The 14,775-nt window shown below is 37.1% G+C and overlaps 1 protein-coding gene across 8 annotated transcripts in view; it reads right to left on the bottom strand.

Moving 5' to 3' along the window:
- Positions 1-14,775, bottom strand: part of LOC125239878 (zinc finger protein 883-like) — a 202,214-nt gene that overhangs the window by 155,695 nt on the left and 31,744 nt on the right. For 4 of the 8 annotated variants that reach the window (XM_048147614.1, XM_048147621.1, XM_048147622.1 and 1 more), the window contains one exon: positions 13,815-13,868. The exons of 2 other annotated variants lie outside the window; for them this stretch is intronic. In XM_048147614.1, coding sequence (XP_048003571.1) covers positions 13,815-13,868 — 54 coding nt within the window. Of the gene's footprint in view, positions 1-10,523; positions 13,332-13,814; positions 13,869-14,775 lie in introns of those variants that run through there. 2 more of the 8 variants (XM_048147624.1, XM_048147630.1) reach the window with 1 other exon arrangement.

Here is a 14,775-nt window from a genome sequence, read left to right as displayed (position 1 = left end):
GTCAGTGTAAATAAATATATATATAAATAAATAAATAAATAAATATACAAGAATTGCTCGTTTAAAAGTATAAGATTATTATTATTATGTCATATTCGAGCAATATATAAAATGAACCATAGAGACTCGCTTAGAGATAAGTTTAAGGACATTAATATAATGACAGTGCATTGTCAATATATTTATGAGAATATTATGTATGTACATAAAAACATTTGTAATTTTAAGAAAAACTGTGATGTACATAATATAAATACTAGAAATAAACATAAACTCGCGGTGCCCTTCACACGGCTCTGTAAAATTAAGAAATCATTCATGAGTAATTGTGTTCGATTTTATAATAAACTTCCGAATCATATTACTGACTTGTCAATTAATAAATTTAAGAATCATGTAAAGCGTGTACTCATTTCCAAAGCTTATTATACAACACAAGACTACATGAATGATAAAACAACGTGGGATTAATTGTTATTCGAAATGGTTTCTTATTTTTACGTTTTTTATTATTATTATTGTTGATGAAATTAATATTGTATTTTTTTGGACATTGGATTTTTCCTAGAAATATTCTAGACATGTATTTTTATATATACATATACCTAATTATATATTTTTTGTTTAACGATTATTTTTATATGAAATTGTATATTATAGACTCAATATTATTATGAACAATAATTACAACAATAAATTGCTCTGATAATTAGGTTAGATTAAGATCATAACATATATGTAATGAACTATTCATAAGAGCTTGTAACTAGGCCTACATGAATAAAGATATTTTGAATTTGAATTGAATTGAATTAGTGTTATATTCAAACTAGGGTTTCGATATATTTCAAAGAATTGAAAAATAATTATAATGTAACTATTTTGATGCCAATAAATCAAAGATTTGTATAATTGAAAAACATGTTCAAATGGGTATTAGTAGATTTGGTAGTAACCAAAGAGCATTGAATCACTACGTTTTAAGAGTCGGCACTCTCGAACAACCCTCGAACCGATTTATGCAGGCGTTTTTTCGACGGTCGTGAGGTCATGTCCACAGACCAACCCCTATAGACATCCATTATAAGACGACTCGCGGTCGCCGGCCTTCCTAGTATTTGCACTGATATAAGCGCGGGCGCTCGCCGTGCCCGATCAGTAGCGACCAAGTAACAGACCCGAAAGCAGCGCGTGTTTTTCGCAGTAAAAAAATTGAAAAAGGGTATTTTGATGTCTTAAAGATGTCCACCTGTAGTGTGAAATGGTGTGGAAAGGTAACAAGAAGCTCAAATTTAAAAACAGACGTCATTACATTCCACATAAAAGTCATATTTATAATTTATTCAGAGCCGGCATAGGTCAACTTACATTGGCCACTTACGCGTCAGTAGAGGGACAGTCCCTTTCATCTGGCGCGACTGCCCGCCGTCCTTGAAACGGCCAATCATAGCGCGCTTAACACATTCCCCGCCCGCTCCTCGCACCCCTGGCACTGGTGACTCGTATCGCGAACAAAATATACAAGATTGCTACTCTATAGGAGGTTCTCTGTGGGTCATGTCACTACTACCAACACAAAGAAAAAATCGCTAGGGCTCGACCAACCCAGTCCCTAATATTTATCGATATCGATAAATTTGCGATATTTTGCAGTATGGCGACTTAACAGTAAATTTATAGTATTTATACATATATTTAAAAAATGTCTGGGACGGCTGTCAGAGGCGTATTTCAAGGATTTGGCGTTGGCATCCTGAGCCAGTCAGGATTACCGCCCCGTTGTGACGATAAAGTATGAAATTTAAGAAAAAACGCTGCTTCGCTATTCTAAAAAGAGCCTGCCGCCTTTAATACGCCCCTGTATAAAATTAATAAAACAAAAGCAAAATATACTATCACTTTTCTTTTACATGAAGTAATTTTTCAACTACTTTATAGTACTTCTCAGTTGAACTAATTTTGAGGCGTTTGCAGAAAATTCCTATGATTTACTGTGCCTGACGTTCATATTTGGCACTGCCTCCTAATTAAGAGTTTTGTTATAAGCCAGTATTTGTTGCTTCAATCTTCGTGTTTCTTGCATGTTTGCCAGGGAAAGTTAATATTTACTGCAAAAAGCCTTGAAAACCTTTGCCCAACATTATCTTCATACAGGAGATGGATAAATATGCCGATTCTTCGTTACCTGTTAAAATTACCCATAATCGTCATCTGAAATAAAGAGATTATCGATAAGTTGGTCACACTCTATTGGTATTTTAGGTTATTTGTTTGTTTACGAAAAAACTTATTTACAGAATGTTTTCGCTTAAATCGTAGACTGTACATGATAAGTACTACTTTAAATTGGTTAAATGAGTAGGTAATTGTTAGCAACTCGAAACGAAAATATAACAAAATACTAGTTACCGACCTGCATATATCCAGTGCAAAGCTAGGCAAAAACAAGCCACCATCACAAATTTCACACTTTCTTACCTATTGGTTTGCCCGAAATTTCAATAATAACTTAAGTTATTTTGTTATTTACTTAACTTATTTCATTTATTCAATATGGCAGCCTCGTGGGCCTTTGCCAATAACAAGTGTATTACATAGATATAAAAAACACCGATGTGTGCATGTAAGTGATTAGGCCTTCACGTTGCACTGGAGGATAGCTGGAGCAGCAGTACAAAGCATGATGGCGGCCGGGACCACGAACTGACGAGTGATGTCCGTAGAATTGGATATTCGCATCTCCAAACGAATTCTTCATCAACTGCACCCTTTGCGTAGGCTATTTACTGCATAATATCCTATCAAACTTATACATTAAACAGCAGAATGCAAAAATAAAAAATACATATTTGGAGAACGATCCGCCATGTTCCATGGATCAATCGAAAGTCCTTTACTTAACTTACAAAATTCAAACAAGTTACGACAGATTTGACGTTGACGACTTGACGTTTTGAAAAAAAAAAACACGTAGGTCAGGCCATAGACTAAGGAAATATGAAACTCTATTATCTATGTATTTTTGCTACCAAAATATAATGGACTTTAGGTGGACTTTAGTACTATTAATAATAGATGTCATTTTGATAGCATTTTTTTTGTGTCGTAATGTTGGGAATCATTGCTTGATGATATTATCATACTATGGAGTGACGACGGGCTGGTAGTAACTTTGAAAATTGACTGGTATCCCCAATGTATGACAGTGATGACGTCATTGAATAACACGGAAGTATAACTAAAGCATGGAAGCCATGCTAAAATAAGAGCTCGGTGACATGTATCTTACTCACACCACACTATTACCTTTTTTATATGAGCGAATGAGACAATATTCCACAACTTCTTTCGTTTTCTCGAAGGTTGTCCCTAAATGCTGATGTCAAAACGGACCTGGGGTCCATTTATTATACGGCAAAATTAAATATACGTTTGTCATTTCACACTCGGTCTCCATCTTTGACAACTGTACATAGTCGTATTATATTGGTTCGAATTTTTAGCGCGACTTCAATGGTCGTCTTGACGATATTTATTTATTTTGTGAGGATTTCTGATAGATCGTGGAAAAAATAGCTCAGTGTATATTTGTGATAGTTCCAAGTTTCATTTCTGACTATGGCTTGTGTGAACAAGTGTTGCAAATCACATTCAGGAAGAAAAGAAAACACGCAAGAGGTTATATCATTTCATCGGTAAGTTTCTTGAGTTTTTGATAATATTTATTGATACGACCTGGCAGAAATATAAATGTACATATTAGTAGTTTATACAATTCAAATCTTATTCAATTCTGTATAGATTTTTGCATATTTTTTGGAAGTTTTCTCAAACTCGGAAAGGTTATGTTTTTTAGCATAGTGATGTGATGTGTTTTATCGACCTTGCAATAATAACCTATTAATATTCATACCTTAAAAACGCCATCAATGATTATTGTTCTTTGTTATGATTCTCTTGTTATTTAGCTATTTTACAAATTCAACTTTATATATTTCTTAGATTTCCGAAGAAGACCGGAAACACGAAGTTCAAGGTGCGATGCTCGCGGTTCCTTTACTCCCAAGACTCCACCAAAAAGAAGGCCAAGAAGCTGAAATGGAGCAGGCCCCCAGATGTCTCCCCAGGTGTCTACCTTTGACAATTGTACATAATCGTATTATATTAGATCAAATATTGAAACGGGGCCTTCCCACACCCGGCTCGGGAAAACTGGTGGGAAAGCCTCGATCATCATAATAAATCTAAACTTAATAAACCTTGCAGACTTGCTCTGCCAAAAAACTTAATAACGAACCGAAACAAGGTGCTACTGGTGATTCTCCTCAAGGTTTCAGATTCTAGATGGAAATGGAATAAAACGGTTAGTTTGTGACACACAATTTTATTTGATGAAAGGACACAATGCAAAGTACAGCTTGTAAATCAGCAATAAAAGCTTAAGCTTAGCACCTTAACTAAATGAACATTGCCAGACGATAGAGCTGGGCCGTGCAAATATGGTTCTGAGTGATTTACAAGCATTGCCTAAAACTGGTTAGTCCCTAAGTATCAGTGCCAACATACATGATAGAAACTAAAATTTACCTAAACTTAACATTTGCTTCCAGGTAAGAGAAATGCCACCAACCTTCAAGCCAGAAGTTACCGCTGCCCATGCAAGCCATCCTTCAGTGAACCGAAGTGGTCGCCCCAGGCGCAGTCATTCAAAAGAGCACCACCGCAACCAAAGCTTCAGCCCACAGCAAGCATCCTCTTCACCGAAACCCCTTCGGGTGAAACAATCAATTTGAAGAAACTAGATGAAACACAAATCTTGAGATCTTGAAAACAATTTTGAAGAGCTCGAAATTTAACCACAAATAAATTTAAAATTTAAAATCTAAAATGTAAAATCCCAGTCAGCTGAAATAGAAGAAAAAAACTTCATTAGATAATGGCATGTGGCCTAACCTTTCCATGTGTATATTTAATAGTCTGGATTTCTTACCAGCTGGAAATTGAGAAGACTCATCCTTTGCAGCTCTGACAAACCCTTCCCGCCACATAAACCATCAGGAGACTGGAAATAGAGACACATGGTCAAAACTTTACAAAGCCAAGATCACACAAGGAAATTAAACTCAATATTACTTCAACAAAACTCTACTCACAATTCATGGTTGAAAATACAATTCTGGAAGCCATAAGGCCACACAGAAAAGGACTCCTGCTGCTCCATAATTTGGATTCCTGTTCCACATCAGAGATAATCCATGATACAATGAAATAGCCACTGGAGGCCTACGACCTGTACCGGAGCTAGCTAGCAAGTGAGGAGGAAATGATCTCAGAACTCAAAACAACTTTGGGAGACTTGGGGATACCAAATCGAACGACAGCTTCAGCACAATTTGCTGTAATAAATTTCAAATGACTGAAATATCTAGTGTGTAAAATTTCACCTGATCTTCTAACCATATTCTAGCAACTTCCTAATTTATAAATCAAATATTTATTTTAAATTCTAAAATAATTTACATCATGAAAATCATGGATATTTGTATACTGGCAACAACCTCAGATGAAGGATACTATAGATTTGACACAAGGGTACACCCGTAAGGGACAGATATAGAATAATGGAGCGAATTTAAGAATCACTTTAAAAATGGCTGACAGTTTACCATACACAACCTACGTAATTTGGGCGGATAATAAGCTTGACAAGTCACGTCCTTATTGTTTGCCACAAACTCGTTTGTGGCAGCGGCGGAAAAGTGAAACTATGACAAAGACAAAAAATAACATTTTGCTCTCTGTCACTCTTATTATAATTTGTATGTGACCATCTCGTTCTGTAGTGGTATTATTATTTGGCTGTCTAGTCTATAGTATCCTTTGTTTAAGGGCAACAACCCTTGTTGACAGATGATTCTGATTGGATTACAGAACTGTCATCCATATCGATTCAGTTGCTAGATCAATTAAAATCCTTGCCATGCGCAAAAACTTATGTTTGAGACAAACCTAAAAACGTCGTTGTACTAAAAATGTGCAATGTCACAATATCTCGGCGGTCGTCTGGCCGATTTTTAATTTAATTGTGTTTATTCCTGATAGATAGTTGATGATCCTGCTAAATTATTATTTGTGATGTGTTCAAGTTCCTTTTGTGATTATGGCTTGTGTGATTAAGGACTGTAATTCACGTACATGGAGAAAAGAAAACTCCCAAGAACCTGCTGTGTTTCATTAGTGAATTTCGGTCAGTTATTGATACTAGTATTTGTAGGATCTAAACAAAGCATAAAATACGATTTTTTCATAGTTTATATAATAACTACTACCATGTTAAATTCTGTTCTGAAGTTTCTCCAAACTGTTTTTAGGTTATGTTTTTGTACTAGTGATGTGTCATTTTTATCGACGTCCCGACATTAACTCTATTGACATTCTTGCATTGAAAAGGACATAAAAATGATTAATGATGATCAGGTATCACAGACTGGGTAAATGGTAATGTAACATTTCTAGTGAATTAAACTTATAGTATTTTTTAGTTTTCCAGAAATTCTCAGACATTATTAAAAGAAACTAAAAATAGGTGAAACTATTGAAATAATAAATTTTTGGTACCGACACTGCCGTTTTGTTTTATTTTCTATTTGATAGAGAAAATATTATTGAGGTAAGTATAAGTAGATTCTTGAGTGGTGGACTAGAAATTAATAGAGGGATGCTACACGAATTAAATTACTTAGGTCTTTGCGTAAGGAGAAGAGAAGAATGTATTTATTTGTTTTATACTCGTATCTCCCATCTTCTATTTTTTACAAACTATTTAGGCCGATATTACACTATCATAGAAATATAGTCATAGACAACATGCCGTCCTTTTTATTCACGTTACAGAAAAGGGAGGCATACAGACCTATGATTTATTTTTATTTTTTTATTTTATTTATTTATTTAATAAGTTTACACGGCATTACAGCATAAACACCAATACACCGAATAAACTAACATAGACAAAAAATACAATTTACAAAAAAGTATTATAACGACACACAATTACTTAAAAATATCATACACACATTAAATGATCAGAGATATAGATATGATAATGTAATATTAGGACTTGGTAAGAGAAGAAAAGTGACCGTTTATGTAGGTAAGTACATAAACAAACCATTTATTTGCAATCAGTAGGTACGGTTAGCCAAGAAGGCAAGAATGTATGAATATATGACTTTCATAGCCAAAAAGCCACATAATAATCCAAATGAAATGTTTATATCAATATTGTATGTTTTCGTTACTTTTATATATATAACGTTTATATTATTTTTAAGGTGAGAACGTAAGTAAGTGCATATTTTATCGATAATTGAATCGACAAAGTAACATCCCTAGCTAACACAAAACCAGGGACCACCTACCAAAAGAGAAATAACTAGCATATATTCATCCTTTTTCAATACATTATCTAAGTTATAAGGAAGTCAAGGATGAGTATATGCATTTTACACGAATTTTTATTAGGGGGGCTTGCTGAATAATGTTGACATTGTAAGTGCGAGAGGGACACCAGCCCAAACAATGACCTCTCACGTGGACACACTTTTTGACCTTACTACTCATTCTGGTTTAACTGTAAGGGCCCCCACAGACGGGAGACAAAACTGTTTTGTCTCCGTCGCTCGGTCTATGGGCTAGTATGAAGGTGCGCACACGAGGCGACGCAACTTTTCATACAAATACGAAAGTCGCCGAGCAACTGTTGCCTCCGTGTGCGCGGGGCCTAATTCTGTGGGAAATACAGACTGTGAAAAAAAAATTGGCACTAAAAAGGCGCTAAATTAAAAAGGAAAAAACTTTTTTTATATCACGTTGGTGGCAAGCAGGTATACGGTCCGCCTGATGGAAAGCGGTCACCGTAACCTATGGACGCCTGTAACTCAAGGGGTTCACATGCGCGTTGCCAACCCATTAAAAACTTGTAAACTCCTTTTTTGAAGAACCCCATACTGTAGTTCATCGGGAATAGATACCTCGACAGGGAACTCATTCCACAGCCGGTGCGATCGTGGGAGGAAATTCCTCTGAAACCGCACGGTGCGCGACCATTCAAATTGTAATGTTACAACTACAAATATGTAATTTTTTTTTGCCTCATGATATTGAAGGTAATTTCACTTTATATGCAATACGAAGGAATTACATTGATTATAATTAGGTTATTGATCCATCTATTATACCTGCGACCCTGGGAAAATTTACATGTGATGTTTGCAATAAACTTTTGTGCAGTGCAAATGAGTTTCCATTTGCTGGCAAAAAACAGCGTGTCTATTCTCTTGTCTCCATCCAGTCCAGTGACTCAATACACGTTCACGTAACCAGGGTGTCCACTACTAAACCCAAAAAAAATTCCCTGACTTTTCCCTGATTTTCCATGACCATTTAAGAATATTTCCCTGACCAAATTTTCATTCTATGATGACATTTTTACCACTTTTGGTCAGGGTTGTGAAAAAACAGTTTTTTTCTGTCTTGAAAAAAAAAAAAACCTGAAAAAAGCAGTTTTTTTAGAAAAACGAAACCCTTATAGGATCACTAGTGCGTCTGTCTGTCTGTCTGTCACAGCTATTTTTTTCTGGAATATGTTTGTTTTCTCACGTACGTAAAGTACGAAATATTAAAATTTGCAAGGTAGTTCATACTTTTATACCTACGGTTTTTTTTTACTTTTATGTTAACTATTAAACTTTAATTTCTGGTTTTATACATACAACATATATACATACAATCACGCCTGTATCCCATAAAGGGGTAGGCAGAACACATAAAACTACTAAAGCTTCAGTGCAACTCATGGGAAATAAGGGGTTGAAAGAAAGAGGGGACTGGTTTTATGAAACTAACATTAACGAAATCTGTAGTTGGTAGTTATCGCCATTTACTTTTGGCTATACCAGTGTCCCTGAAAGACCCTGAAAGACTGTAGTTGGTAGTTATCGCCATTTACTTTTGGCTATACCAGTGTCCCTGAAAGACCCTGAAAGACATACAGAAGAAATAGAAAGAAGAATAGCCAATACATGGAAACAATTTTGGGCGCATAAAGAAATCCTTAAATCACAACTTCCGATACACCTAAAGAAAACAGTAATGAACTCAACCATATTATCTTGCCTTACCTATGGCTGTCAAACTTGGACCCTAAACCAATCAACCAAAAATAAAATACAGACCACGCAAAGAGCAATGGAATGAAGCTGTTTAGGCATCAAGTTAAAGGACAGAATAAGATGCTCAGATATTAGACAGAAGACGCAAGTAACTGATGCCTTACGCTTTGCTCAAAGCATGAAATGGAGATGGGCGGGTCACGTGGCAAGGCTAAACGATGACAGGTGGACAGGAAAGGTTACAAAGTGGAAAGGACCACAGGGATCAAGAAAGAGAGGACATCCACTATCCAGGTGGCAGGATGACATTGTGGCTACTGCAGGCAAGGAATGGCAAAGCATGGCAAAAGATAAAATAAAATGGAAACGGCTGGAGGAGGCTTTTACCCAGAAGGGGTCTACAGAATACAATCAATAATAAAAACTAAATTAAAAGAAAAGAAAATCTTTCTGTAGAATAATAAAGCTTAAATAAATAAATAAAATACCAGTGTCGGCCCGTGCACTCTATCAGGGTAGAGCGAGATTGAGTTTCGGCGCCCTTGGATATGGTATGGTAGAAAAAAAACAGCTGATAGCACATAACATAGCAAACAAAATGGAGTACCAGAGCGAGCAGGAGAGCAGGAATACAGGCTTGAAATGAAAACGAGATTTCGAACATAGTGAGCGCGAAGTATTGACCAAGAACTAAAATATGACCTATGTAAAAGTAGTAAACGCGAGCGAAGCGAGCGCGAAATTTTTTGTCTGTTGTCAGAGTCGGGATGCCCATTTAGGTGTTTTGCCACGACATGCCTTTAGGTTTCAAAGTGATTCTTATTGTCAGGCTTATTATCCTCCTATGCTCCTTTGACTCATACAAAATTGCGTCTCTATGTGACGTTTTGCGCCATTGGCTTTATGAGGAACTCCGCTTTGGATTGTCGGATCGGATAGATACTTAGAATTTGGACAGCGACGTAACTTTGTCGTTTTCACATCGCCCATTATGAATGTTGTACGAATATATATAAATAAATTAAGGTCAGCAAGAGCATGAAGATATCCCTCATTAGTAATCACTGGGATGGAGGCCAGGCACTATACTTGTCATAAAAAATCTAAGTCTAAGTTAAAAGTCTAATTTTTCAATACTTTTTGTTTTTTTATTCTTGGTGCCAAATTTTTCCCTGACCTCCAAATCATTTCCCTGACTTTCCCTGACTTTCCATGACCACTATGAGCTTCCCTGACTTTTCCCTGACTTTCCCTGACTTTCCAGAAAGTGGACACCCTGGTAACGTTCCACGTCAAAACTTGTCTGGCTATACATAGTTTCTATTTTTAATAGAACATCATTCATAAAAGAAAAATAAATTATGATAAGAAATATTTATTTATGCTAGACATGGATACAATGATGTTGAAGTCATTATGTAAAAAGTACAGCATATCTCGCCAACACCATAGGCATGCAATTCACTAGTTCAAACTAGTACCATCTAGTACTAAGTAAAATCTTCATAAAATCTGTCTAAAAATTTATTTTTTCACATTCTGAATGTAGATAAACATCGTATTGCTTAGGCCGGCAACAGACAGTCTTAAATTGCACAACCTTATAAGATCGACTGCCTTGCCACACACATTCTTAAAATTCAGATTATCGCAATCTGTCAGATCAATCTGAAAAAACTCATAATCTTAAAAAATAAGACGTGTGTGGACAGTTGCGATATTGTATGGAAATCCGTGCACTCTCACGCGCGCTCCCGTGTGTTAATGCTTTTACTGTACATGAGTCGTTGTATAGTTATTTACGTGACTGGTGCATAATGAGAGGCATTAACACACGGGTGTTGTTTTATGAGTCTCATTATGCACCAGTCACATAAATAACTATAAACCAACTCGTGTACAGTAGAAGCATTAACACACGGGAGCGCGCCTGAGCTCCGTGACAGGAGCCCCTTCCTTACTGAAGGAGCGTGAAATGTCAATGCTCTAAGTTTCTGATTTAGGTGATTGCTGCGTTGTCAGGGTTCATCCCAATATGAGTCTTCTGGTGACGTCGCAGAGATGATTTCTTAGTGCATTTGTAATGACAGTGGCTACATTGAAAAGGTCCGCCCGTATGTGTCATTGCATGTGTTCCTAGACTTGACCTATCACTGCACCGGTTTTTCTCCGGTGTGTATTTTTTAGTGTCGTGTCGTCGTCGAATCCCATTTATAAACACAATGACTACAGGCGTAAGGCTTGTCTCCGGTGTGTGTTCTTTGGTGTTGTTGTAAGACTGATTTCGTTTGCGTAAGGCTTCTCGCCTGTATGTGTCATTACATGTGTTCTTAGGCTTAACCTATGACTGCACCGGTACTCACATTGACGACATGCGTAAGGCTTTTCTCCGGTTTTTGTAAGTTGTATTTCCTACTGCATTTATAAGCACAGTGGTTACATTGAAAAGCCTCCTCGTTAGTATGTGTCATTTCATGTGTTTTTAGGTTTGACCTAAGACTGCACCGGTACTCACAGTGACTACATGCGTATGGCTTCTTTGGTGTCTTTGTAAGGCTGATCTTGTACTGAATTTACGAGCACAGTGACTACATTGAAAAGGCTTCTCGCCCGTATGTGCCATTACATGTCTTTTTAGGGTTGACTTTTGACTGCACCGGTACTCACAGTGACTACATGCGTAAGGCTTTTCTCCGGTGTGAATTATTTGGTGACTTCGTAACTTTGATTTGATACTGCATTTATAAGCACAGTGACTACATTGAAAGGGCTTATCGCCAGTATGTGTCATTATATGTGTTCTTAGGGTTGACTTTCGAATGCACCGGTACTCACAGTGACTACACGCGTAAGGCTTTTCTCCCATGTGTATTTTTTGGTGACTTTGTAAGGTTGATTTGGTACTGCATTTATAAGCACAGTGGCTACAGAGAAAAGGCTTCTCTCCAGTATGCGTCATTACATGTGCGGTTAGGGATGACTTTTGACTGCACCGGTACTCACAGTGACTACATGCGTAAGGCTTTTCTCCGGTGTGAATTATTTGGTGACTTCGTAACTTTGATTTGATACTGCATTTATAAGCACAGTGACTACATTGAAAGGGCTTATCGCCAGTATGCGTCATTACATGTGCTCTTAGGGTTGACTTTTGACTGCACCGGTACTCACAGTGACTACATGCGTAAGGCTTTTCTCCGGTGTGTATTCTTTGGTGACTTTGTAAGTTTGATTTGGTACTGCATTTATAAGCACAGTGACTACAGTGAAAAGGCTTCTCTCCAGTATGCGTCATTACATGTGCTCTTAGTTTTGACTTTTGACTGCACCGGAACTCACAGTGGCTACATGCGTAAGGCTTTTCTCCGGTGTGTGTTCTTTGGTGACTTTGTAAGTTTGATTTGGTACTGCATTTATAAGCACAGTGACTACAGTGAAAAGGCTTATCGCCAGTATGTGTCAATACATGTGTTCTTAGGGTTGACTTTTGACTGCACCGGTACTCACAGTGACTACATGCGTAAGGCTTTTCTCCGGTGTGTGTTCTCATGTGCTTTTGTAACTGTGATCTTCGAATGCACTTGTAAGCACAGTCGCTACATTGAAAAGGCTTTTCGCCGGTATGTGTCATTATATGTCTTCTTAGGTGTGACCTATTACCACACTTGTAATCGCAATAACTACACTTATAAGGCTCTACTCTGGTATTTAATTTCATGTGTGTTGTTTTGTGTGTCTTTTTATCTACGGAGAGTATCGCTTGCTGTTTGTGTAAATCACTTTTAATCAGGTTTTTGAAACTGCACTGATTTTTTAAATGAACTGCTAAACATTTCTTGGACATTGTTGAATAATCGCAATGAGCGCACATGAAATTTGTGACACCATGTTCGATTTTTTCGTGCTCTAATATAAGTGATTCAGTTTGGAATGTAGAACTACAAAAATCACAAGAAAATTGTTTTGGCGCTGACGGCAAGTGTGTGTCTTGAATGTGTCTATTTAAGATAGTTTCGTTTCTAAAACGTTCGCCACAGTGTTCGCAGGCGATTGGTTTGGCCCCGCTGTGAGCAGTCGCGTCGTCGCGGAGGCGCTCGAGCACCACGGAGCAAGCCATCGCGAGCTGCTCCCTGGCGCGGGCGCTGCCGTCCGAACACCCTGCAACATATTATTTAGCAGTTACCAATCATAGACGTTCAAGCCGCCAGACACCAAGCGGATCATGGGACACACGCAGAGGCAACACCCGCCAGGGTACTTGTGCGATTCATGCTCTAGAAAAAAAAACACATATTTTCAAATATTTTGTAAACAGTTACGTTTATGACTATTGTTATTTATGAACAACTATAGTAGGTTTAATAAGCTTTCAAATGACACCTCTCACGAACAGATTCGTCCTATAGGACTCGAGATGTGAAATCAATGACGGTCGGTCGCCATCTTTCCCCCTTTTTCTCGACCCGTCCCCCCCTCCTTAAACTAAAACAGGTCAATTCGTAATCTGGAGACAATGAGGAACACATCCATACCTGTTTTAGGTATTTAGAAGAGAAGTCTACGAAAATCGTGAAGGAGACGACTTTTGGGACCTGTAGCGACATCTTACAGTTCGTGTTTCCCATTCGGGTTGGTACTCACGCGACATCTCATCGTCCTCGGCCGCCGGCTCCGACTTGACTGTGAACTCTTCATCTGAAACAAACATACTGTTCGTGGGAGCGTGTCGACCTCGCTCCGGGCCGTGCCTTGTGCTACAGATCTCCTTCAGTGTGGCCACGCTAGGGTTGTAAAAAAAACGGTTTTTTTTCTGGCTTGAAAAAAAAACCGTGAAAAAAAAACAGTTTTTTTTCTGGAGTATGTTTTTTTTCTAAAGTACGAAATCTCAAAATTTGCAAAGTAGTTAATACTTTTATACGGTTTTTTAGACTTAATGTTAACTATTAAACGAATTTAATCAAATAACTTTAATTTCTGGTCTTATAAAAGTAACATTTACGAAATCTGTAGTTTGTAGTTATCACTATTTACTGTTGGCAACACCACCGCCTCTCCACGCTGCACGCCGCATCGGGGATTCCCCAATAAACGTTTGTATACTGAATTAAAATGTACGTTATTGTTATTGAAACACGTTACAACTCACGAAAAACCGTTATTGTCGTATTATTTGTTCATCTGAAAAAAAAACCATATTTAGAAAAAAAACCAAGGTGCTCGGTTTTTTTTCATGTTTTTTTTCATAATTCTGAAAAAAAAACATTTGGTTTTTTTTTCTATTTACAACCCTAGGCCACGCTGATAAACTTGGCTCCAAAATTAGGCGAACTAAATTGACAGGTCATTATGCACTAATGTTACCACATTAAGACCAGTGCTGTTCATATCGATAATTTAAAAAAAAATAGAATTAGGGAACATTGATAAATTTGCCGCTAGTGGCGCTACATGTTAAATGTTAATTATTTCATCATTTTTAGTGACATTTCGCGGATATGTTTGTGTTTAGTAAATTAATATGCAACTTTACATCAATAAAGACATTAAAGACTAAAATCTTGCATTATTTTATTCTAGAAAAAACACGTTCTTGTAACTATTA

Source organism: Leguminivora glycinivorella, chromosome 26, assembly GCF_023078275.1.
Source record: "Leguminivora glycinivorella isolate SPB_JAAS2020 chromosome 26, LegGlyc_1.1, whole genome shotgun sequence".
In the NCBI taxonomy this organism is placed as follows: domain Eukaryota; kingdom Metazoa; phylum Arthropoda; class Insecta; order Lepidoptera; family Tortricidae; genus Leguminivora; species Leguminivora glycinivorella.
The sequence above is the reverse complement of the archived record's forward strand: the minus strand, read 5'-3'. Positions and strand labels throughout refer to the sequence as shown.